This window comes from Oryx dammah, unplaced genomic scaffold (genome assembly GCF_014754425.2).
Source record: "Oryx dammah isolate SB20612 unplaced genomic scaffold, SCBI_Odam_1.1 HiC_scaffold_5, whole genome shotgun sequence".
NCBI lineage: Eukaryota > Metazoa > Chordata > Mammalia > Artiodactyla > Bovidae > Oryx > Oryx dammah.
In genome coordinates, this window is record NW_024070189.1 from 30162396 (window position 1) to 30188247 (window position 25852).

At 44.3% G+C, this 25852-nt stretch overlaps 1 protein-coding gene across 1 annotated transcript in view; it reads right to left on the bottom strand.

Moving 5' to 3' along the window:
* Window positions 1-25852, bottom strand: part of TENM2 (teneurin transmembrane protein 2) — a 761851-nt gene that overhangs the window by 64695 nt on the left and 671304 nt on the right. Inside the window, exons 17-21 of the mRNA XM_040239453.1 lie at window positions 21169-21312; window positions 20265-20514; window positions 8754-8986; window positions 7409-7563; window positions 5260-6134 (exon numbers count right to left, since the gene is read on the bottom strand). Of these exons, the coding sequence (XP_040095387.1) occupies window positions 5260-6134; window positions 7409-7563; window positions 8754-8986; window positions 20265-20514; window positions 21169-21312 (1657 nt within the window). The remainder of the gene's footprint in view (window positions 1-5259; window positions 6135-7408; window positions 7564-8753; window positions 8987-20264; window positions 20515-21168; window positions 21313-25852) is intronic.

A 25852-nucleotide genomic window follows, 5' to 3' on the forward strand; every position in this document is an offset into this window, starting at 1 on the left:
TGGAATACTACTCAGCCAGGAAAAGAACGAACGGATGCCATCTGCAGCAACATCAGTGCACCTAGAGATTACCATACTAAGTGAAGTAAGCCAGAGAGAGACAAATACCATACAGTATCACTCATATGTGAAATCTAAAATATGGCATAAATGGACTTATCCATGAAACAGAATCAGACTTACAGACAGAACACCCTTGTGGTTCCCAAGAGAAAGGTGCGGTTCGGGAGGGATGGATTGGGAGTTTGGGATTAGCACATGCAAACTGTTACGGATAAATTACAAGGTCCTATTGTACAGCACAAGGAACTATATTCAGTATCTTGTAATAAGGCATAATGGAAAAGAATATGAAAAAGAATTAACTGAATCACTTTGCTATACAGCAGAAATTAATGAAACATTGTAAACCAACTATGTGTGCATGCATGCTAAGGTGCTTCAGTTGTGTCCGACTCTGTGCGACCCCATGGACAGCAGCCCACCAGGCTCCTCTGTCCACAGGATTCTCTAGGCAAGAATACTGGAGTGGGTTGCCATTTCCTTCTCCAGTAAATCAACTGTACTTCAATAAAATAAACTTATAAAAGGTACAGATTTTCACTTGTAAAATAAGTCATGGGGATGTAATATATAGCATGGTAACTGTAATTAATACTGTATTACATATTTGAAAGTTGCTATTGCTAAGAGAGTAGAACCTGAAAGTTCTCATCATAAGAGGTTTTTGTAACTATATGGTGACATATGTTAATTAAACGTATTGTGGTCATTTCACAACATATACAGAATCATTACGTTGTATCCCTGAAACTGTTACACATTAATTTTACCTCAATAAATAAGAAAATAAAAAACAGTTCTAAGTGTTTTGATGTGGGGTACTTAGTGGAGAACTCAGATAGTGTTCCAACTCTTGCTGCCAAGTAAGGACAATGTGAGCAGTGTATTCCACGAGTTCCAGGCAATGATTTGATTCCAATCCACTATATTACCTGGAGACCTACAGTGTGTAGATTGCTGTGCTTTGCTGTGAGAGAAATAGGAACCGCAGCTTCTACTTTCAGGGAACAGAGAATTAAGGCTGAGACCAGAATCTCAGCGACCACCAGGAGAAAAGCAGGTTTTCTTTAACTTTCAAAGAAGATTCAGCTTTTGATACCCCTAGAGTAAATGTCTAAGATTCAGGTCTCTCTGCAAAGAAGCCTGGAGACACTGGCAAGGAGCTGTGAGTTCCAGTAATGGGACCTCATGGCTGCCCAGTGGAACCAGCTCTGCCTTCCTTGTCTCAGGTGGGACTGGAGGCTGCATTTGACTCCTTCATTCAGCACCTACTCACTGAGTTCCTCGTAGGTGCCTGGCACTGTTCAAGGATCCGGGGACCAATCTAGGAACAAAATGGATCCTTGCCCTTGTGATGTGTGCAAACTAGATGGGGAGGGTCAAAATAAAGCTCACAATACAGAGTATGTCATATGGTGACAAGCGGTAAGGATTAAAGTAAAGGAGGAGAGAGAGCACGTGTAGAGGTGGTTGTCCTTTTCAGTAGCCCCGTGCCTCTCAGAGAGAAGAGGCTGCTCGTGCCCATTCTGAGAACTTAGCAGACACAACAGCAGTCCAGACGGCATTCCTATGTTGGCTTCAGCCCTGCCCAGCTCTCCACGGGGCACTTCCCAACACAAAGGGGAGCGGGGAGAAAGGTAGCCCCTTGAAGCGACCCACTCCAGGCTCCTCGAGTGGCAATGCTGGCTGATTCTAGAAAGTAACTCTTGAAACCTGCTCCCTGGAATGTAACTTCCCTCCCTCCCTCAGAGCTGATATTCTGTCCTTCCTCTGTTGCTTTGTTGGGAAGAGTTGATCAGGACTGGAATAGCCCTTTATATTACTTTATTTTAGTTTATATTCAGTAATGCTAAAAGTATTTTATTTTTTTTTTTGATTTAAAATAAACTCCTTTATTTTGCAGATAAGGAAACTATAACTCAAGGATTTTCCCCAGGTCACCATGGCTTTCAACTAGAAGCCATACTTCCCCATACTTTTATAATACATATCTTGAAAGACAGGCTCCAAATTAGGATTTCAGGATCTAAGTACTAAAAGCAAATTTTATTTCTCACTTTTAATCTTTATTTCTGATGTCCACTTAATAGAAAGCTTCCTCTCTTTCCTATCTTCACAGTCTTACCTGATTTTCATAAAAAAGTACCTTCCTCTCCAATTAAAAAAATAAATAAATAAAATTTTTTAAAAAAAGTACCTTCTATGTAATTCAACCTTACCATGATCCCTGAGAGGGAGACATGATTACTTCTCTGTCACAAAGGAAGAAACCCAAGTTTGCTTCCCCAAAGCACACAGAAGCAAAGTGTCAGAACAAGGATTTGAACCCAGGTCTTTGGGACCGCAGTCTGAGTTTATGAATTCTTTGTCTCCTTTAACAACTGTCAGATTGTTCAGGTGAGAAATTACAGGTATAATACGGATGGCTGAAAAGAGTTATCATTCTCACCATATCACTCACACATACACAGACACACAGACACACACACATTGGATACAGAGGGATATAACTAGATGGGTCTTCTGCCTAATTTCTTTTTCCTGGTCTGATTCTTCATAGGCCATGGGCAAGTAGTCTGGTTTTTATAGCCATGGTTATTTATAGTCATGTTTTATATGGTTTGGCATGTAGGAACTTATTCTGAAGCTCTCCAAATCCCTTAAGGTGTCAAATAACCCCACTGTTGCATAGGAAGGTACTTTTTAAAAGTATTTTAAATATTAAAGTACTATACTAAAGTATTTAGTACTTTATATTATATATAAATGTATTTTATTAAAATTTTTATAAATACTTTATATATATATATATATATATACACACACACTCGTGGAATACACTGCTCACATTGTCCCTACTTGGCAGCAAGAGTTGGAACACTATCTGAGTTCTCCACTAAGTACCCCACATCAAAACACTTAGAACTGTTTTTTATTTTCTTATACACACACACACACACACACAAACACATATATATATATATATATAAATAGGCTGAGTCGCTTCAGTCATGACTTTTTGTGACCCCATGGATGGCAGTCCACCAGGCAAGAATACTGGAGGGGGTTCCATTTCTCCCTCCAGCGGATCTTCCTGATCCATGGATCCAACCTGTGTCTCTTACGTCTCTTGCCTTGGCAGGCGCATTCTTGACCGCTAGCACCTCCTGGGAAGCCTTTCCCTTCTGGAGGGCCTGTCCTCTGGGCCCCAGGTTTGGTAAGGCAGGCTCTGCCCTGGCAGGAGAGAGAGTGGCAGGAGTACAGGGGGTGAGGAGAGAGCAGGATGAATTCAAAGTGGAGTATTGGTCCAGTGGCTAAGACTCCATGCTTCCAATTCAGGGGGCCAGGATTAGACCCCCAGTCCAGAAACTAGATCCCATGTGCTGCAACTAAGAGATCCTGGGTGCTGCAACTAAGACCCAGAGTAGCCAAATAAATAAATGTTTTTAAAAGTTTTCAAAGTGGAGTATTATGCAAAGATCAAATGGAAAAACTACATGCTTTAATTCTGCCTCTCTAAACTGAATCCAGGCGTCTGTGGGGTTTTGTTTGTGACTTTGTTGACTCCTTTCTCTAAAGTTTTCACTAAGGTGACCGTCTCAACAGGAAGTCGAATTTGTGTCTATTAACCAATTTGCTGACCATGTGTAAAAAAAAAAAACAAACCCACAAAACAGAAGCTACCATCTTTTTTAGGAGGCTAAGAAAACCATATCCATTGATCTCCTACAATGGAGAATGTATGATTTTTTACCAACTTTATGGAAGAAAAGCAACTCTTCACATCAAGAGAGAAAAAATTCTCTCTTCTGTGTAACTTCTGAACAATCATGAGGGGGGAAAAAAAACCGTGACCATGTTTTTATTTAGTTCGGCGCCCCTTCTGGAAACTACTCTTCCACTTAAGAGTTCCTATCTCAGGATGCACCTCAGCCTGAACTCTGTCACTCCAGCCTTTTACACCTGGCCCACTTCAGACTGGCCTCCTGAGAGTGACACCAATTCTCTCTGAAATGTGTTGGGTCTTCAGGTGCAAGTGAGAAGAGAAGTTGAGAATCTAGGAAGCATTTGGGTTACAGCGCAGCTTTAGCTTAACTTGGTGTGAGAGCAAAAGATGACACTCAGATGGCACCTTCAGAGACAGAGTCACCTGGTAAAGTGTGATCCAGTCCCAGTGCCCTGAAGGATGTCAGGCTGTTCAGAAGTCTGAGAAAGACAGCTTTGCCCAAAGGAAGATGGCAATGCAACCTATTTCCAGCAGATGGCAGAAGCTTCCTTTACATTCTCTCAAAGCCTCTGGAATGCAAACAGGAAGTGAACATGCCTGAAGTTAAGACTGATCAAGTCTTCTGTTCTCTCTCCTGTCCTTTCCTTCCGTGACAACACCTGGCCAACACACTAAATTCTCAGCTAGCAGCATCACATAGACAGAAAGCAATGGCTCCAAATTACATAGTGGTTAACCAGATCCTTCACCATCAAGGACAGCCAGAGCCTTACCAGTGCCACCCCTGTCTCAGCCAGCCAAGGAGCAACCTTAGCACTCATGCCTTAGCAACCTCCTCTCACTGGCATCCCACTGGTTAATACCTGCAGCAGCAGGCAGGTGACCAAGAACTGCCTGCAGGAGTGAGGGAAAACAGCTTTTTGGTCAAACAAACAGCAGGACTATCAAGTATGAGATAATTGTTAGGGGAAATATGACCAGCTCTCACATCTTTTAATATACCTAGCACTTTATCTGTATTGATCTGCTTCTGCTAAAGAGGAAATTCAGAGTTTATCTACCTGTCTGTGCAATCAAGTGTGTTGCTGGACCTATCGGCAAATTACAGGAGCCCCACCAGGACTATGCCTTTTAGTTTCTAATTTCCGCACCCATGGCAAACATGAATAATCAGCAGAGTTAATCAACACTTGATCTCTCAGGCGCTGTGCGTGTCCAATATCCTGAAACTGGAATGGCAAGCAGACAACAGGAATTCCCAACTCTTGTAGGGAGGATGTTCGATATCAGACACCCAATAATGCAAATCATTTACGAGTCAGGGAGAGGGGACAGGACTACCCCGAGGCATTAAAGTCAGGAAGACGACATGAGTAGATGATTCTAAAAGCCACACCAACAGCTGATCCTGATGCCAGCGAGGCTAGTAGGGTAAGTGCTCTGAGGAACTACTTTAAAAGTCGACTTACTCATAGAACGTTGTCCATCCTGTTTCATCACTCTTGGTGGCCAGGAGGCCAGTGTTGCCATCATAGGTCATGAGGCCAAGCTCCAAGTTCTGCGTGGACACGACTTTGAGACCTCCGTTGGTGCCCACCGTGAGGGTGATGATCTGGTTGTCGGGCATGAGCAGATGGCGGGGCGTGCCACTGCTGTCCCGACGGATCTTCAGGGAATTTCCGTTGTTGTCAATCAGCTCAGTGACATCGTTGTCAGCACTGTACGTGAAGTTGTACAAGTACTCCCCCGTCACCAGGCTCACGGTGTACTGGTGGATACCCTCGGCATTGAAGACGTACAACTCCTGTTCCCCGGGGGAGGCAGCCTCATACTGGTTAAAAGCATTCAGAACAGGCTTGTTCTTGCTGACCGCCCTGATCCGAATATTCCCAAGGTCTGCGATGTAGATGGTACCGTCAGGAGCTACAGCTAAGGATGATGGGGAATTCAAGATGGCGTCAGTCGCGTAGGCATCGTCTCCTGAGTAGCAGTTGCAATTGACATCGTTTTTGCAGTCACAGTCAGAGGCTGCGCCTGCTAACAGGCAGATCTCCCCATTGGTCGTTACCTGGCGTAGTCGGTTAATCTTCTTCTCATCCGTCTCGGTGATGTAGAGGACCCCAGTGTGAGAGATGGCAATGGCGCTGGCTGACTCCAGGGCAGAGTGAATGGCTAGTTTGCTGAGCGAGTAGTCAATGCCGGGAACCTGGCAGTGCATGGGGCGTCCCGCGATGATGCTGACTTGATGGTTCTCGGTGATGCGGAGGATGACGTTGTTCTCCAGAACGTACAGGGAGTTGTCCATGGGGTTGACGGCAAGGTCTGTTGGCCACTCCAGGCGAACCTATGGATGATACAGCACCAAATTCAAGGACAGCCTCTAACATGCTCAGTGTTTACCTGTGCAGGGCACTTCTGCGGATTTTACGCAACTGGGGGCAAAATACTTTTTTTCCCTAACACAGTGTAGAAGTGCCCATCATGGAACCACTTGCTCACTGTCCATGCTGGGCATGATGGAGAACAAGAGGCTGTGGAACAGGTATCTTCTGTGGCATCACCTGCTGGGGCTAGAGTAGGTCACCAGTTCTACCCACAATGCTCTTTGCAGCCCCAGATGATTGGGCCAGGGATGGATTCACCACACATAGCTGGACAGGTAGTTCATAGCTCAAGGGCCAGTGTAACGTAGTCCCTGCTCTGCTCACCAAGCCATGGGCCTGAGGAGGCTATGTTCACTTAGAGGAGGTACCTTGATCTAATTTACCACAAGGAGCCATGCAGTTTAGAAGGGGTCCCTGCCCCAAGGGCAGCCAATGCACAGGCTGGCCAGTGAACTACAACCTGAGTGTTGGCTTGAAAAAGTAAACTGGATAAAACACTTCCCTTCTCTGCAGAATCTGAAATGAAAACCTTAGGAATCAGTTGTCAGTTAGTTGAAGAATTTGAGCTGAAAGTAATGAGGTTGACTGAGGGTGGAAAAGACCCTTTTGGAAGACTAAGCACAGACTCAGGTTGAGGACCCTTATATTCACGTCCCATTTCGGTAAATCAACTATACTTCAATAATTTTTTTAAAGTATATAGTCCTTTTTCTCCTGTTGTACATTTGAGTGAGCTTCTGTTCTCTGCTAATGTAAGAGCCCAGACTAAAAGACTATCACTTGGGGGAATATCACAGAGGGCTCTGCTCAGTTACAACCTCACCAAGTGAAGGTTTATATAGTGAGGATGCAATTGCTTCAGATTAACAGGGAAGTTCTGATTGACACGTATGGTATGTTCTCAAACCCACGATAATGATGGAGAAGAGAGGTAATTACACAGTAACGCCTACCCTATAATCTGCCACGGCTGGAGCATGTTACCAGCTCCATGCTTGTGAGCGGAATTCCCCTCTCCCTTTCTCCTATTTCTCTCTCACACCTGTCTCACATGTCCCATTCCATCTTACTGTCTAGTTCATTTCAAACCTTCTGCAGACAAACCTGGGATCTGAATCTCTTCCTCCCACTCCACTTCCAACACAAAGAGAACCCGGGTGAGACGTTCAGGCTCAGAATCAGGTGTGGCACAGTGATGAGAAATGAGAGGGAAGAGAGAAAGAGAGAGTCCCACCTGGGCCACGTCCATGCTGGAGTCACAGCTCAAGGGCCGGACGGCGGTGAGGTCGTTGGAGCCTAGCAAGGTGGAGATGATTCCATTCTGGTCGACCTTGCGGATCATGGTGGCGTCGACAAAGTACATGAGTCCATTCTTGTCAACTGCAATACCTGAGTGGAGGAAACAGCAGGAGTGTGTCTCTTGGCCAGGGACAAGGCTGCTGGGGTGGTGGTGGTAGTGGGGATGCCCTACTAGGCATTATCTTCTTGGATGAGGAACCTGACTAGACAGCACACTCAAGAGTCGTTTACGGTGACACCCTTTCTCATGGGCACTGTGCTGAGATCTGGCTAATTCCTGGGGTATTGGCTATTTCACTGTCCAAGTGAAGAAAGAACCTTGGGCTGCAAATGAACCAAGGCTGGGAATGAATGAATGGGGAGATCATTTTGCATCTGCTCTTTTTAAGAAAAGACCTATTTCCCAAGTTCACTGCTTGAAAAATTATTGGTAGTAAATTACTGGAATACCCTTCACAACTGATTGCCACACTAAGGTTGAGAAACAGTGACTCTTGCAGTCTCAAACTCCTAATTCAAAATATATCCTCCAGGAAGTATTCCCAGTTAAGCCGTGACTCCACTCGGCACATTGCTATTCTGGGGGAATGCTGGTTCTAGCACTCCCGTGGTAAGAGGCACACAGCAGCTTTATTTCTTCTGCATTTTCACCCCAGTGCCCAAGCCCAAGGCTCCCCATCTTTAATCTACACTGCTGTGTGCTTTCAGCTTAGCTAAAAATGCTAACAAGGATCGGACCTTCCAGTGACGGTCCTTAACCTTCAGCATCTTTAGTCCTTTTCAAATAGAGATCCCTCAGAGCCAAGAACCCCTCCTTGCCAATCCCAGTCCCTTGGAAATTATACCGATTCTTAATTGCTACCATTATGGGGCATTTATAAAATGTCAGGTACTGTTTGGACTGCTATCTAACAGGAACAGCTGGGAGTGGTTGGAGGCTCCCCGCTCTGGGCTCTGTTCTGTCTCCAGCCCACACAGCTGGCCTTTGGGCTCACACAGCGGACATTTCCTTCTGACTCTCTGTGACTGGCAGCAATCTCTAGGGGCAAGCGACCCCACTTTCCACTTGTAGCCTACGTGGGAGATGAAGTTTACTTCAGATAAAGAAATACTTCTTAAACAACACGCACCCACCCACCAAAGCCATCTATCAGAGTTAAATGATTCTAGGAGAAGCTGGGTTTGGGACTGCCAGAGCTGAGTTCAATTCCAGCATGAAGGGAGCCGGGTGTGTGGGGAGCTCTCTCTGGGGTGGGGCTTTGTTGCTGGGCAGCCTTTACCTCGCGGGCTCATCAGGGTGGCATCCACAGCCTTGCCTCCGTCCCCGCAGCGGGCTTCGTCAAAGGGCAAGCACTGCTCGCCTGTCCCCGCCACGACTTCCGAGTTCCCGGCCAGGTCTTTGGCTCCACTGAGAGACTTGACTCGGTAGATTCGCCGACTGTTGGTGTCAGACACGAAGAGAGAGCCGGACACGGGGTCCACCGCCAGGTAGTACTTGTGTGCAGGGTTGTTGCTTCAGGAGAAGAAGCACAAAGAGGAGTGAGATGGCGCCATGCAGCTGGCCTCCTGGGTCAGAGAGATGATAAAACATCCCAGCGAGACTCTAACCACCTCTGCTGTCTATTGGGTTGGCCAAAGAGGTCGCTGGGTTTTTCCATAAGATGATATGGAAAAAAAAAAAAAAGATGATATGGAAACACCTGAACCAGTTTTTGGTCCAACCCAATACTTTAGTGAACTGGAAAGAATCTAATCTCCTAAGTTAGTGTTCTAACATATCATGGCTCTGAGCTATTTCTGCTTGGGCTTAAGCTCCTTATGCTATCAGAGAATTCATCACTTCCCATCATGCTAAAATACCACTGCTTCATTTAGCCGGTGTGAAAAATCCCACTCTGATCCTGCTTTTGTGTTTGTGTTTTGTGGGCACTGGTCTTCTTTACTTCCCCTGTGGGTTTACTCTGTTCTCAAGTGGGACTGAAGACCACTTCCATGAGACAATGTCCTCTTTCTGATCTATGCTCAGTGACTCCAAGGTACTAGACCACGAAGACTGCGGTAACTTTGAGTCTTCCTAACTTTGTGATGGGCAGCTCCCTGCAGCCATCTCAAGTCCTCAACCTCAGATCTTCTCTGCTGTTCTTCAGTGTGGATACGAACAAAGTTGGTATTTTGTGTGATGACCTGTGATATCTTGCTGATATCATGTTCAGAATCTAAATTATAAAGGAAGGAGATGTAGTTTTCAAATATTGGGTAACAGTGAGATCTTGGGGTTTCCCTGGTGGCTCAGTGGTAAAGAATCCACCTGCAATGCAGAAGATGTGGGTTCGATCCCTGGGTGGGGAAGATGCCCGGAAAAGGGAATGGCAACCCAGTCCAATATACTTGCCTGGGAAATCCCATGGTCAGAGGAGTTGGGGGCTACAGTCCATAGAGTTACAAGAGCTGGACATGACTAAGCAACTAAACTACCACCAACCAACAGTGAGGTCACAGGTGTGCCCCAGAAGCTGCCAGGACCCTAAGTCACACTGGGAGAGAAGTACCTCCGTGTGGAGGTGATGGATCAGGAGAGCATGAAGCCTCAGAGACCTGGATCTCTTTCTCTGCTGTGCGTCCCGCTCTCCTATGGGTAAGATCTGTAAACTTGGCTCAGAACTAAGACTTAGGAAACTCTAAATTCAACTCGAACTCAGCCGGGGACCTTAAGGAAGACTTTTGGCCACAGTGGGTCCTAGATTCCTTATCAGGGGTAATAAAGAAGCTGAATCAGAGTATCACTCAGGTCCCTTCTGGCTCAAGCCCTACACTTTTGTCCCTCTTTAGTGAGTGTCACGGGTTGGAGGTTGTAACAGAATGGGTCCTCATGTTATTCCCACACGGGTTATTAGCATCACTGTCCCTAGGATGCAGGTGGCAGATGTCTCTCTGTCTTAGGTTTCGGTGCCACAGGTCTAAATGAGCACAGGTCATTTTTTTCCCCAGTCATTTTGCATCTGTAATTTGGAATTATGGGAAGAGAGGTGCTGGAAAAGGTGAGGCAAAGATGAGGGCAGTGGAGGTGTTGGATACATCTGTCCTATAGACATTAGCTGGTAAATTACTAATTAAAATACCACTACTTGGGTTCTTTACTGATTTAAGTAAGAAAAGAACTAGAAAGCTATTTTTAGGAACAGTTTATGCATCAATACCATCTTAATTCCAGCTTCTCCTCAGGTGGCTGTTAAGACCCATAACTGAACCAGAAGTCAAGGGCTTTCTAAAATTCCAGCCTAGATGATGAGTCTGGGAGAGTAGGCTACCTGGAGTCCTTGCCTTCCTTCATTATTCCTTTTATTTATTATTTATTTTTGGCTATTAAGTCTTAAGAGACTATACAGGCAAAACAAATAAGAGCAGAAAGGGGAAAATTCATGCCGGTTTTTAATTAGATGCTGTACTTTGTTACTGGCCTTGGAGGAACTGATGCCATCCTCAGAAGAACAGGGCATTGCATGCTTGTGCCTATTTTATGAACAGGATAATTAATTCTGGACTTCCTAGGGAGTCCAATTCAATGAGGCTTTTCAAAGTTTCTGGCAGAAGAGCAGCCAGCTGAGGGTGTGGGGTCAGTTCCTACTGGGAGCCCCTTCTTCCCCACGGTCTCATACACATTCCAATTGAGATGTTTACAGAGGAGCCCAGGTAGATGGGCAGCCATGCCTTCACACTGGGGCTCTGGTGAAGGTCAAAGGGAGTATGGAAATTTGAGGGGGTGTCCTTCCACAGTGTTGGTGCTTTTGAAAAAATGTGGACCAATTGGGGCGTCTATAACTAGCCAATTTTGGCGGTACCTGAGATGGAGGAGGAGGCAGAGGACTCCCACATAAATGGCTTTTACACTGACTCTGATGATCTTACACAACTTAACTCTACTCTTTGCCTGTGTGTGTGCTCAGTCACTCAGTCGTGTCCGACTCTGTGCAACCCTACGGACTGCAGCCCGCCAGGCTCCCCTGTCCATGGGATTTCCCAGGCAACAATACTGGAGTGGGCTGCCATTTCCTCCTCCAGGGGATCTTCCCGACCCGGGGATCGAACCCGCATCTTCTGCATCTCCTGCACTGGCAGGAGGATTCTGTACCACTGAGCCACCTGGGAAGCCCCACTCTTTTCTTGATTTGGACCTAACATGATGCAGAAGCTTCTGCCGACATTTCATTTCAAGGAGTGAGGAGAAGAATTCCCTTGAGTATTAAAATGCCCTTTTTCTTCTCCTCTTCCAAGTAAAAATAAGGTCACTTTTCTGATGTTTTAGTGCAACCCAAAGTTTTCCTAACTTTGTAACAGGAAGCTCCTCGAAGCACTATGCATGTAGATATGAACTGTACCAGTACAGTTTTAAGTAATAACGTCAGAGCAGCTGAATGACAAAGGGTATTTAGACAAAAAGTACTTGGTCCATACCCTTCATACTACTTAAAAGTGATTGAATTTTATGAAAATTCCCAGTGCATCTGACTGTTGGATTCATTTTGACCAGCAGATTGGCAATTAACTTGTTTTTTTTTTTAAGTGACCATACATTCAGGGGAAAAAAATCATTAATGAGTTGAAAATGAGTTTTTGACCCGTTTCCAGTTCATTAAAGCTTTTGTGAACCCAGTCCAGCATTTACAAAAGCCAGAAGTTTGCCTCAACTGTTTAGCCCAATTATGGACCGCAATGAGCAGTCGGGGTAAAAGTTCGCTGAGGGTTCATTATCTCACACTTGCATCTTCCGGAAATTCTAATTACTGTCAGCTTATTTGGTTCTTTTTTGACTGCATTTCATAATTGCTAAAGCTTATCATATCCACATCACACAATTAGCACATAAAAATGTTACTATATTTGGCACATAAAAATATACAACATTACACAAGAAATCACAAAAACAAAACGCAAACACAAGGAAGCAAACGAACCATATCAAATTATATGGGAAAGAGTTCTTCATCTTACCTATGTTTAAACTCTTTATTTCTTTATAGAAAGAAAACAGAAGGAAAAAGAACAAACAGTTAGCAGAAGAATTGATGATAAAGGAAACATAACATTTTCGTTTCTTGTATGAAGGGCCCCCCTCAAAGGCAGTCTTTTTCTGTTTTTTCCCTTCTATCTGACAGCTCCTACTACAATTATAGAAATGAGTCCTCTACATACAAATAAGTTCCCTTCCAAGAGCTTGTCTGTAAGTCCGATTTGTTAGTAAAGTCCAACAAAGTTAGTCTTGGTACCCAACTAACACAATCGGCTATATAGTCCTGTGCTGTAATAGGTTTCTAATACTGTTCACACAACTGAACATAAATAACAAACACAAAAAATGAAGAAACCATTTTTAATGTTGCAGTACAGTACCTTGAAAAGTACAGTAGTTCAACAGCTGGTCTACAGGGAGAGGCATTAAGCGAACAGGCAAGAAGAGTGTGGAAGGAGGGAGAAGAGGTGGGAAATGGCAGAGCTGAAGGATCATTAGCAGTAGGAGATGGAGGGCAAGCTGCAATTTCGCTTATGCCTTAGGTGACTGGACCAGGGTACAGTTTGCATCTTTGAAACCTTGCAACTTGAAGGTTCATATGTATTTGGGAAGCTAGTTTTAGATTCTTCCCAGCCACTGGAAAATCTAGACAAGAATGCTTAAATTTTCTGACCAGCAGTGTGGCTTTACGTGACCCAGGGGAAACAGCCTAATGCAGGGATGGCACACAGGTGACCTCTTGGGTGCCAACAGCTATCCGCTGATACTGGCTGCTGGGAGGGTGGGAGGGGAGGATTCTGAAGCCACATTCAAGCCCGTCTACAGCACAGAGTGCTGCAGTCGTCTGGGACATCTGCCTTGGGTGTGGGAGGGAGCCTGTGTCACCTACTTGCCGTTGGTGCATCACAGGATCAGGGAGAGAGGGACTCTGCCCCCACGAGCGAGCCCCTGCCCCAGACAAGTGCATTCGCCAAACACTGCTGAGACCCTGAGAGTCTCAACTATTTCCTCACCCCGCTCCACGTCTCCTCCCCATCTGACACGCATGTGTGTGCCCCCTGCCTAACATGCACTCTTCCTTACAGATAACACTCGGCAGTGAAACTCACAGGTGATGCTATTCTCTCACAGTCGGAGCCAAAGACTCCAGTGAACATTCTTTTTCAGAAAGCTAGTGAAAGTTTTGCTTCTTTTTTCTTTTAAAAGTGAAAATACAGGGACTTTCCAGTGGCTAAGACTCCGAGCTCCTAATCCGAGGGCTCGAGTTCCATCCCTGGTCAGGGAACTAGATCCCACATGCCTCAACTAAAGATACCACATGCCACCATGAAGATAGAAGACCCCTCCTGCCATAACCAAGACCTGGTACAGCCAAGCTAAAAAAATCGTAAAAAAAAAAAAAAGAATAAAAATACATGTCAAGTTCAACAGAAAAGCAGCTGAATCTTAACAGCATTAAGGAGAAGAGGAGAGAGACCAGGGCCTCAAATAGAGAAGTACTCCCCATTTCTGAGGTTTCCTGGCCACTGTGGAAGGACCCCCTGACCTCTCTTTCCCTTCTAGCTAAGGGAGGAGGCTTCAGGGAAGGAACGAAGAAGGTTGAATGCCCTGATTCCTCTCTGGGTGCAGCTCGGGCCTTTGCCAGGGGCCATCATTAGTGGTGGGTTTGCACAGGGATTACATTTTTATATTTTATTCCAACATGTTAGTTTTTGCAAAAAAAAAAAAAAGTTAATTAAATGATGCTGATAACTCTTGAGCTCTGACTGACATAGTGCAATTTAAGATTCATTCTGCAAAGCCTGGTGTGTCAGGGTGGCAGCCGGGAATTCTCGCATCTATTTTATATTGCTTAATGAAAGTGAAATGTTATCTGCCACCAGTGGTAGTCATATGTGGCTCTTAATTATTACAATATCAATTCCACTTTTTTAAAGTTAAGATTTTGTGAAAAGACTGGTTGGGATTTGGGTCTGTAGACCTGACCTACTTCTTTGCTAAGAACATCTGCTTTAAGTTGATTAATATAATATCTACGTTGGGGGAAGAAGAAGGCAGTAGGGACTCAGTCACTGAGACTGCAGAGTCCGAATGATCGTATGGATCTGAGTTTTGGACAAAGGCTGAGGTCATGGCTGTTCCAGTCCAGGGCCATTAGCAAAGTGGGTGCTCAGGAGCAACAAACCCAAATGACAGCGCCGCTGAGCCAACCTCCATACACGTGTGCAGGTGCCCGACTTACAAGGGACAGGCCTGGTCTTTGGGTCCATGGCCTCAGGCCACCAACCCTTTGAGGACAGGGTTGTCTCCGATTCAAGAATTGAGATGGATTAGTTCTCCACACTGTGGAGTTTCAATGACTCCCCTGCAGAGTCTTCAGGGTCTCTCCAAGCCTTCTCCGCTCACCTCAGGGATCTCTCGTAGGCTGTCTTGTGATTTATGTGTGTATGCTTATCTTCCTTGGTCCATCAGCAACGGAAGTGAGTGAGTAAATCTGGACATGACTGACTTATCTCTCTGTGGCTGATTTTTAGTAGAGAGCCCTGGAGAGAGGCAGGGCTGGAAAAACGGGTTCTCGAGTAGAGGAAGGAAGCAATGGGCTGCTTCCCATCATGCTGGAAGACCTGCCTTGGATGAGGTCCAGTCCCTCATGTTCTGCTGAGAATCACAAAGCTGCCATCAGTGGAGACTGCAGTCTCTTTCTATTCCAATCTATCACTCTGTGGCATAGAACAGGGTGGATGTGGGGTAGCCAGAGTTTTTGTTTACATGTATTACTTCTCAAAAACAGTAAGTTGGGATACATTTAGTCTAATTTAGGGGGATGTGCTTCTGTGGCTCATATACGGTCCTTCACTATCTTTTAGATGACAGTGGTATTCATGGCTTTAAGGAATGCTCCTGCCCTGTCATACCAACTCACCTAACATCGTTACAGAAACTAGAAAGTCCAGTGGAGAAGTCGTATATCATGGAAGTGCAATGGTTAATTAACAAACTTTAGGTTATTTGTCTGGATTTTGTTATGTCTGCACTAATTGCCAGCTTTTCTAAATTTGTCATTTGTTTTGGGTTCTTTTCTTATTTTAAATGGTAGATAGTTTCATTCTAAAATTGCATGAAGATTCAGACCCCATGAAACCTGGATCAGTGCTTGGTAAAAAGAGCTTTGAAAACACTGCCAAGAACTGTCTGAAATTTTGTGGCAATATTGTTGTCGTTGTTACTCTGGGTAGGTGCTGTGTTATATTTTGTTTTCTGATCTCCATGTTTTTACGCTGTCTACACAGAGAAAGCATTTCCCCCCTGGCTATAATCTCATTCTTCTCCCTAACTTTCTATGTTGGCATTAAGCAGGGTCTGTTGAAGGTGAACTCTCAGGCAAAGCTGGCCTTTGGTGAAGCCTCCTTTCAATTGCTGCTGCCCTTACCCACTTTCCTAGGTTTCTGCATTCTGGCATCTCTTCCCTCTCCAGCACTCACACACCTGGGCAGGACAATCCCCTCCCCTAAACATCTTCCCTAGTGCAGTGGTGCTGCTGACCACCCCCACCAGCATCATCAGAATATCAGCATGGGGAAGTGCTTTAGTTGGAAAAAAAGCATAGCTCATATCACAGTATAATCTAATAATGGGAAAAAGAAAAAAAGCTTAGAATTGCAAACATGAAGGAAAGTGTGAGATTCTTATGTTTATGGAAAAGGGCCAAGTCAAGAAAAGGCAGAGAGACACTGATCCATCCATTATCATTTCCTGCCTCATACTGGGGTTCAGGTCCAGAGATATTCTCAAACTGGGAAGACAGGAAAGCTTGTTTGTTGATAGAACTTCACCCCAAGATGTGAGTGACAGACAGATATACTCAACTCCACAGGGCTTGGGTTTTCTAAGAACCACCTGAAGAGGATAATTGTTGTAAGAAGGGAAATAGGCTCCCAGAGGCAGGTTATTAGGCTTTTTGGGGATGTGGGTATTGAAAATGTCCTGAATGCTGGTGGAATTAGAGCAGGCAGGTGATAACTGGTTTATATAAGAAGAAGGCTTCTTCCAGCATCAGTTCTTCAAGTGTGTAGAGCTCTGCCCCTACATGTTTGGGATAGGCAAAGGAAGAAGTGAGGGAGAAAGAGAGTGAACACTGAAATAAAATTAGGATTTGGAGGCTCAGCTCTGGGATGGGCACCAACTCCCAAAATTGGATAATTCAGCTGCCAACTCACAATAGAGAAAAGACAGAAGCACGACAGGTCTCTCCCCATCGCCCCCTCCCTTTGCTGGTTACTGTTTTGAAGAGAGGGGATTGACAGCCCTTTGTTTTCAGGTATGTGGTGGGAAGCAAAGAAGAATCAAACCAGTGTTCTTGTTAAAGCTTAACTTCTAATCGTCTGGATACCTGGCTGATGAAATAAGAGCAAGTCTAAAGGTGGTTACAAAGGAAAAAAAAAATCACACAGCTGTCAAGGGAAATTGACAGTTACACTCCCTCCAGCTGTCTTCAATGTTACCACGTGGGCCCTTAACTTGTGCCATTGATGTTGTGGCCCCTGAAACTTGAGAGATGTGGAATCAGGGACAAACTCCAACCAAAGGGAGGATGCTGGGCTTTATCCACTCTAACTCAAGGAGCACGTCTCAAGCCCCTCCTGTGGGCCAGGCACCTCTCTGGGCATCAAGGGGCAAAGATGTCAAAGGTGCTGGCTCTATAGATGTTCACAGACTTGCAGAAATAGCTGAAAACCATGACAGTCCCATGGAGTTGCCTTTGTGGAAGATGAGCGTTAAATGGCTCAGGGGAGGGAGAGAATTGTTTCTGCTGGGGAGACCAGGCTTCACGGAAGAGGAGGCCTTCAAACTCCATCTCTAAAGGGGGACCTGATGCGGGAGATGAGGCGGAGAAGGTGTTTGAAGTGGAGCAGGCAGCACGAGTCAAGGCGTGGAGGCGGGGAAGTGGCAGGCAGGTGCTGACGGGGCTCCGAGCAGGAAACGCGGTGACAGAGCAGCAGGAGCCAGACGCTAGGTGTGGACATGCAGCCCCTCAGAACAGGCCCAGCGCTCGCTCCACTGCCTTCCCTGCCTCCTCTCCTGGCTCTCCACTGCCCACAGGATGCCTGTGAAGAAGATGTCCTACCAGAACAACAAAGGAAATAAACAGCTTGGGAAAGGGACCCGGCTGGGGAGCGCTAAGAAAGTGGCGTGTCTCACTGTCAGCGTGGCCTCCTGAAGATTATCCAGCCTCGTCCATTTCGCCTCCCCCTTCCTCTCACTGATTATCTTTTGGTCATTACACCCTCTGCCCCATGGCCCCCGCCCGCCCCACTGTGTTTCTGTGATGGTTGGTTGCTGGCTCTTCTAGAACACTCAGCTTGAACTGCTTTTCCTCTCCCAGGTGCCCAAATCTCGTCCTCGAACGGGTGCCCTTTAAGCCTGGGTTTCATCCCCTTTGGGACCCAGCTTAGGGTCTGGCTCACCCTTATGCTCAGTAAATGCCTCCAGGATCCCCGATCACTGTTTCACTGAGAGCGTCACCTTCTTGGGGTGGAGCTGGGTTTATTCTCTTCTCCCCACTCCCCACAAGTGCCTGGTATAGTCTCAGCCCCCCAGGACACCAGCAACACTTGCTGGTGGTCAGAGCACTGGCTTCCCCCTCAGAAGGGTCTCAGAGACACAAAATGCAGGGGCAGCCTGTGGCTTCTTCCGAGTCCTTCATTTGGCAGCTGAGGCTGCCTCAGAGAATACCACCGCCCACTTGGCTGCTCAGATCAAAATCTTAGCATGACCTTTGATTCTTTTCTCTCTCTCTGGTTCTCCCCACCCCAATTTCTGAAAATAGTCTACTGACATTTCCAATGAGATTTATCCTGAAAATGTATCTCAATTGGAAGCTCCCCATCCCCCTGGCTACAACCCTAGCACATGTCACCATCACTGAAATCCTGGACAATGGCTACAGTCTCCCTAATGTCTTGAACACCTAGAGTCCCTTCCTCACCTGATACCCAGAGTCATCTGAAAGAAAACGCAAATCAGATCATATCAGCTCCACCCCTCTTCCTACTTCAACCTCCCATGGCTGTGCATTGCATAATGAAAAAGAATATAAAAAAGCATCTATATGTATGTATAACTGAATCATGCCATTATACAGCAGAAATGAATACGACATGGTACATCACCTATCTTCAATAAAATAAATTAAAAAGAATATGATCCACATGTGTAGACGTGGTCATTCCGATCTTGAAGCACTGGTCCCCTATCTACCTCTCTGCTCTCCTCTGAGACACTCTCCCCTGAGCTCCCCACCATCCTGGATTTCTGTCAATCCCATAAATAAGCATCAGTTATTTGCTGATACCGGGGCTTTTGCACAATGTTTCTCTGCCTGGGATACTCTTTCCTAGTACACCACATAGCTAACCTCATCATTCATGTCCCACCTCACAAATCACCTAATACAAGGGGTTTTTCTGAATACTTTATCTTATGTAGCTTTCTTCCTCCTCCCCATCACCACAGTCCCTATTTCTCACCCTGTTAGAGTTTCCTTAGAGCACTGAAGGCTACTTGAAAAAAAAATTTTAAATCTGTCCACATGATTTAGTTTGAAGTTCCCTATCAGACCACCACCTTTGGCTGCCTGATGTGAAGAGCCGACACACTGGAAAAGACCCTGATGCTGGGAAAGACTGAAGGCAGGAGGAGAAGGGGACGGCAGAGGATGAGATGGTTGGATGGTATCATGGACTCAGTGGACATGATTTTGAGCAAACTCTGGGAGGTGATGGACAGGAAAGCCTGGCATGCTGCAGTCCATGGGGTCGCAAAGAGTCGGACACAACTTAGTGGCTGAACAACAACAACAGACCACCAACGGGACAGCTAGGGTTTTGCTTTTTCCATGTTTTTTTTTTTCTCTCTGCTTCACCAGACAGTCCTGCACATGTATATATTCACCAAGTATTTGTTGAATGAATTTTCCCCCTTGTTTACAGACTGCATTTCTCCCTCTACTTATAGATGGATTCCTCTCTAGGTTTGAGGACCTGGAATCAACTTTCCCAAAAAGAGAGTTTCGAAGAGCTTTTGTCCACACGGAGACCTGGAATTTAGACTCAGGAGGAATCTCCTGGGGTGGCTGGAATTTACCTAGTAAGGCCTATGCAGTAATTCTAAGTTAGATCCTAATAAATGTGCAAAGATCTAGAAAATTCACAGAGAGCTAGCACACAGAAGTGCTCAATAGAAATGTTTGAATTAATGAATGAACATTAGTGATTCTCAAACTTCGATGCATATCAGAATTTTCTACAGAGCCTGTCAAAGAGAGAGATACCTTGACGTTGCTCTAGACTTACTGAACCAATTCTCTGGGGGTGGACTCTGGAAATCTGTATTTTTAAGACGTGCCACTTTAGAAACCAGGGAAAAGGACCATCAGCTTAGAGTAGTGGTTCTTTCACTGCTGGGTATGTATCAGATTCTCTCATGGAGGTTTTATAAAATATAGCTACCCAGGTCCCACCCCCAGCACAATGTCTGAAGGCTTTCGCCTTTGCTGTAAGGTAGGTGTGAACAACTGTATTAAATACACGGGTAGTGTTTTATCGCTATACCAAGGATTTTCCCTAATCCCTATTTGATCCTAGGCCTTGGTTATCAAACCTCAGCCCATCACACCAAATGTGTATCCTCTAGAGAACTCCACACGTGGCCACCATTTACCCAGGGAAGTTTTGTAGTGGTGGGAGCCACAGAGTCAAAGCAGGTTTTCTGTGCTGTCACTTACCGTAACTCCAAGATGCTGGTCACGTTTCGAGAGGGAAAGATGCGTCGGATGTAATTGAAGTCGCCAACGAAGAGGCTCCCGTCGACTCCAACAGCCAGGGCGACTGGGGCGAGCAGCTTGTTGCCTTCAGCAAGGCCGTTGCAGCTGGGACAGGAGATGCTCCGCCGGCGGCCGTTGCCCATGATGCTGGTGATGATGGCGGGCTGCTGCGTCAGGAACTGGTTCTCCCCAGTGCCCTTGTGCAGGATTCCTGGGCGGGGTGGGGGGGGCAGTAAATTGGGATGGTTACTGCAGCCCTCCGGGGTGGACATGTCTATCAACTTACTGAGGATGGGTGAAAGTGACAGAGGGAAGAAAAACAGTAGGAAACGTCAACTGTGGGGAGGTCCCCAATTTCCTCCCAACGCTGACAGCACTGCAACAGGATGGGTAAGCCCCGAGGCCATGGTCCGGGTAAGAAAACATTTGCAGAGATAATTGAAGAAGAATCGTGAGGGACACTAAGATGCATGGTCTGGGAAAACCAGCTCTACAGTGTTTGACATTTCAAAGGAGAAGGTGGAAAAACCTATGAGTATTTTGGGCACTTGATGAAAAATAGATGCGAGAAGGGGATGGTGCTTTCGCTTAAATGTCAAGGCTGGAGAGAAGGTTCCAGAGGCAAGACTAGGTTGTATTCAGGAAAAGGAGATGTGCTCACAAACCACCTTTTTTTTTTTTTTTTGGATGTAGGCCATTTTTAAAGTCTTATTGAGTTTGCTATAACATTGCTTCTGTTTTATGTCTTTTTTTTGCGGAGGGGCACCAAGGCATGTTGGATCTTAGCTCCCTGACCAGGGAACTGAGTTTGCATTGGAAGGTGAAGTCTTTAACCATTGGATCACCAGGGAGGTCTCCCACATACCACTTTTAACGTTGAGGATATGGTGTTTGTCCAGGGACCAGCCACCGAGGTTGGAAGGGTCCAGCTCAAATCCCTGAAGGAGGGCTGTCCTTTTCTCCCACAGGATGAGACTGGGGCAGGTCTCGTATTCAAAGCCGACGGACACTGAAAGATAAAAGGGGATGGGGCAGAGCGGGAGATGAGAGAGTTTACTTGATTACTCCAGAGCCCTCCAGCAGGAAAAAGAAACTTGTGCTCACGGTAATACAGATTCAGTTCAAAAAACTCACTCAAGGAGGCAGGCTGATTGCTTTTCTCCTTGTGATTCCGTACAATATTAAATTCAAATTTCAAGCTGAACTCAACCTTGAAACTTTACACAGTAGTAGTCTGTGGGGATGGAAAGACCTTTCCAATAAATAGCCGGCTTTTCAAAAATGACCCCAGTGATGGAGAGGGAAGAGATGAATCATTTAAAAACTGAATACAACGCTCCTTTAGAGATGGACAGGAGACTGTTTCCCTCAGCCTGCTGCTCACGGCATGCGTTCTCTATATTCTGCGTTATTTATTTCCACTCACTAGGAGAAAGACCTATGGAAGCTTTGTGGCTCGTTTATAAGGAGATTTTGGAGGCAACAGCTTGTGTTAGTTAAGGCACTTTGTACATTCACTCAGGATTCCAGAGGGTTCCAAGTGAGGCAGGCACGGGGACACAGCCTGCCAATTATGTGGCAATGCAGTGGGGAACAGAATCCAAAAACTATAAAAATCCTGCACTTGCCACATGGACAAATAGGAGAGAGGGGCGGGAGATGAAGGACTTGAGTCCCAATTCTGTTACAGCTCACACTTCCTCGTGGTTCCATTTCCCCCATGTGTAAAACAGAGCAAGTGAAGCTTCAATTTCTGAGAGATGTCGTGAGGATAGATGAGACAAAACGCCGAGATGCCATACATTTTTAATTGGAGCGCTGCTTTAGAAATATGAGGCATTGTTATTATTGCTGTTCCTACTACATTAAATTCTTAACTATGTGTGTCACCTTAGGGGATTCTCCTCCGCTTCTTTTAAATCCTGAGATATAGGAGTGTCGAGATGAACGAAAGATACATTTTATCTTTTAAAAAAAAGCTCCATGTATTTCCTGGCTTGTCCTCTGAAAATTCTAAGAAACAATGACCAACTAAGTAGCAAAGAGAATTGCTAGTGCTTGGTCTGTGGCCTTGAAATATTATTTCTCATTAAAAGGAATCAGGGCTCCTTGAAGACATGGCTGGGGCAAGAAATGAACAATAGAAGACCAGGCCATTTTATCAGATCAGATAGGAAGGAAATAACATCTACCAGGGCAATGGCAAAAGAATTTGGCAATCAGCTTGAAGAGGCTTCTACTGACCAAAGATGAGATAATCTGACTATTAGGAAAGACAACTTCAAAGGATATATTAAGAGGTATTTCATCCTGTGAGTTTATAACGGTATTTAAAAAATGGATTTGCCACTGGTAGAGGATATTAGAGAGCCAGCTTACAATGTTGAAAACTGGTAAACAAAGGGAAAGAATCAAGCATTTATCTTATTTAAACTGTACTTCAAATAACAAAGTAGTTAATGAGAAAGTATCTCTATAGAAAAGTATTCTAGCTAGCAAATAATAAAGAAGCAATGACATTATTAGAATATCATTTTGTAATCCCTAATGATCTAATGAATCTAAGTAATGAGCATCAATGCTGCTGAAAGCATAAAAGAATAGACAAGCTGACATTAGTCACCTCCTGAAAGAAGATGAAAGCACCACCTGTCTTTCTTTTTTTAAAAAAAAGAAAGAATAAAATACCTAGAAATAAATTTAACTAAGGAGGCAGAAGACCTGTACACTGAAAAGTCCAAGAAACTGATGAAAGAGACTAGAGAAGACACAAATAAATGGAGAGATACTCCATGCTCATGGATTAGAAGAATTAATGTTCTAAAATGTCCATACAACCCAAAGGAAAGTACAGATTCAGTGCAATCCCAATCAGTATTCCAGTGGTATTTTTCACAGAAAAAGAACAAACATTCTTAAAATATGCATGGAGCCACAAAACCCTGAACAGTCAAAGCAATCTTGAAAAGAAGAACAAAGCTGGAGGCACCACATGCCCAGATTTCAAACTATATTACAAAGCTATATTTATCAAAACAGCATGGCGTTGGCATAAAAATAGACACAAAAATCAGTGGAATAGCATATAGAGTCCAGGAATAAACCTAAGCATACACAGTCAACTAATTTGTGATGAAGGAGCCAAGAATATTTCAGTGGGCAAAGGATACTCTCTTCAGTAAGTGGGCTGGGAAAGTTGGACAGTCACATGCAGGAAAAAAAAAAAAAGAAAGAAAGAAACTGTACCACTCTATACTATTCATAAAAATTAACTCAAATAGATTAAAAGGCCCCAAACCCATAAAACTCCTAGAAGAAAACACAGGCAGTAAGCTCCTTAACATCAGTCATGGCAATGATCCTTTGAATTTGACAGACAAAGCAAAGGCAACCAAAGCAAAAAAGAGCAAATAGGACTACATCAAACTAAAAAGCTTCTGCACAGCAAAGGAAACCATCCATAAAATGAAAAGAGAAAATATCTGTAAATCATATATCTGATAAGAGGTTAGTGTCCAAAGTACATAAAGAACTTGCACCTCTTGACAACCAAAAGTCAAAAAATCCAATTAAAAAACAGGCAAAGGAACTTAATGGACATCTATCAGAAGACATACATAAGGCCAACACTATATGAAAAGATTCTTAGTATCACTAATTTCCAGGGAAGTGCAGATCAAACCCACAATGTGATATTACCTCACATCTATCAGAATGGCTATCATCAAAAAGAATACAAATGACAAATGTTGGTGAGGATGTGGAGAAGAGGAACCCTTGTGCACTGTTGGTAGCAATGTAAACTGGTATAGCCATGGAAAACAGTATGGAGGTTTCTCAAAAAATTAAAATAGAACTACCATGTGATCCAGCAATTCCACTTTTTGGTAGTTACCTGGAGAAAACAAAAACACTACATTGCAGCATTATTTACAATAACTAACATATAGAAACAACCAAGGTGTCCATCAACAAATGGATGGATAGAGATGATGTGGTGTACAATCAATGAAATAGTATTCAGCCATGTAAAAGAATGAAGTCTTGCCATTGGTGACAATGCAAATGAACCTTCAGGGCATTATGTTAAGTGAAATATGTGAGACAAAGAAAGACATATGCTGTATAATCTCACCTATACTTGGGTCTATAAATTTGTGTAAATAGGAATATTACTTGCTCTAAATGCCTTAATGCTTTATCGTGATAAATAGTACATTTCTTTTTGTGAGATCTAACTAATCTTTTTAAAGTGTTTATGGAATAAAGATGATCATAAGCAGAATAGAAAAATTAAAAACAAGCAAAAAACCAAGATCATGTATAGGTAACAAATTGGTGGCTGCCAGAGGCAAGGGCTGAAAGGTGGACCAAACAGGTGAAGGAAATCAAAAGACAGAAATTTTCAGTTAAAAAATAAATGAGTCATGGGAATGTGAGGCACAGCACGGTGACTATAGTTGGTAATACTGTATTGTACATTTGAAAGTTGCTCAGAGAGCAGATCTTAAAAGTTCTCATCACCAGGAAAAATTTTGGATGAATTTGAACTGTGGTTTGGAGAAGACTCTTGAGAGTCCCTTGGACTTCAAGGAGATCCAACCAGTCCATTCTGAAGGAGATCAACCCTGGGATTTCTTTGGAAGGAATGATGCTAAAGCTGAAACTCCAGTACTCTGGCCACCTCATGCGAAGAGTTGACTCATCGGAAAAGACTTTGATGCTGGGAGGGATTGGAGAAGAAGGGGACGACCGAGGATGAGATGGCTGGATGGCATCACGGACTCGATGGACGTGAGTCTGAGTGAACTCTGGGAGATGGTGATGGACAGGGAGGCCTGGCGTGCTGCGATTCATGGGGTCGCAAAGAGTTGGACACGACTGAGTGACTGAACTGAACTGAACTGATGGTGACAGATGTTCACTAGACCTATTGCAGTCATCATTTTGCAATATATACAAATATTGAATCATTATGTCATACACCTGTTATATGTCAATTATATTTCAAAAAAGTTGGTATAGATAAAAAATCAAACCTGTACTTAGGAAACCTCCAGGTTTAGCTGTTGATTTACAGGAGATACAGAACAGCGGAATATGTAAAACAGTCACAGGTGTGCAATCAGAAAACAAACCAGGCTATGAGAAATGCTACAGGCAAACAACAGTTTCTTCAACAAATACATCATAAAATAAAAATGAGCTAGAAGTGAAAGGAAAAACCACAGGTTAAAATAATTGAAGAGAAATCAACCAATCGCACAAGGCAGATCTCATAGTAAGCACAGGGAAATATCTATAGTAACTACACAAAAGAACATGATAAATAAGTCAAAGTCACTAATATCAAAGAGAGCAAAAAAAGAAAGAAGGAACAATGGTTCACAGAAAAGCTAGAAAACAGAGGCTAAAATGACAATGCTAAGTCCCTACCTGCCAATAACTTATTTGAATGTAAACATTACAGTCTCCAATCAGAAGACATGAAATGGCCAAGTGAACAAATCAAACAAACAAGATTCAATGATATAACGCCTACTATAGGC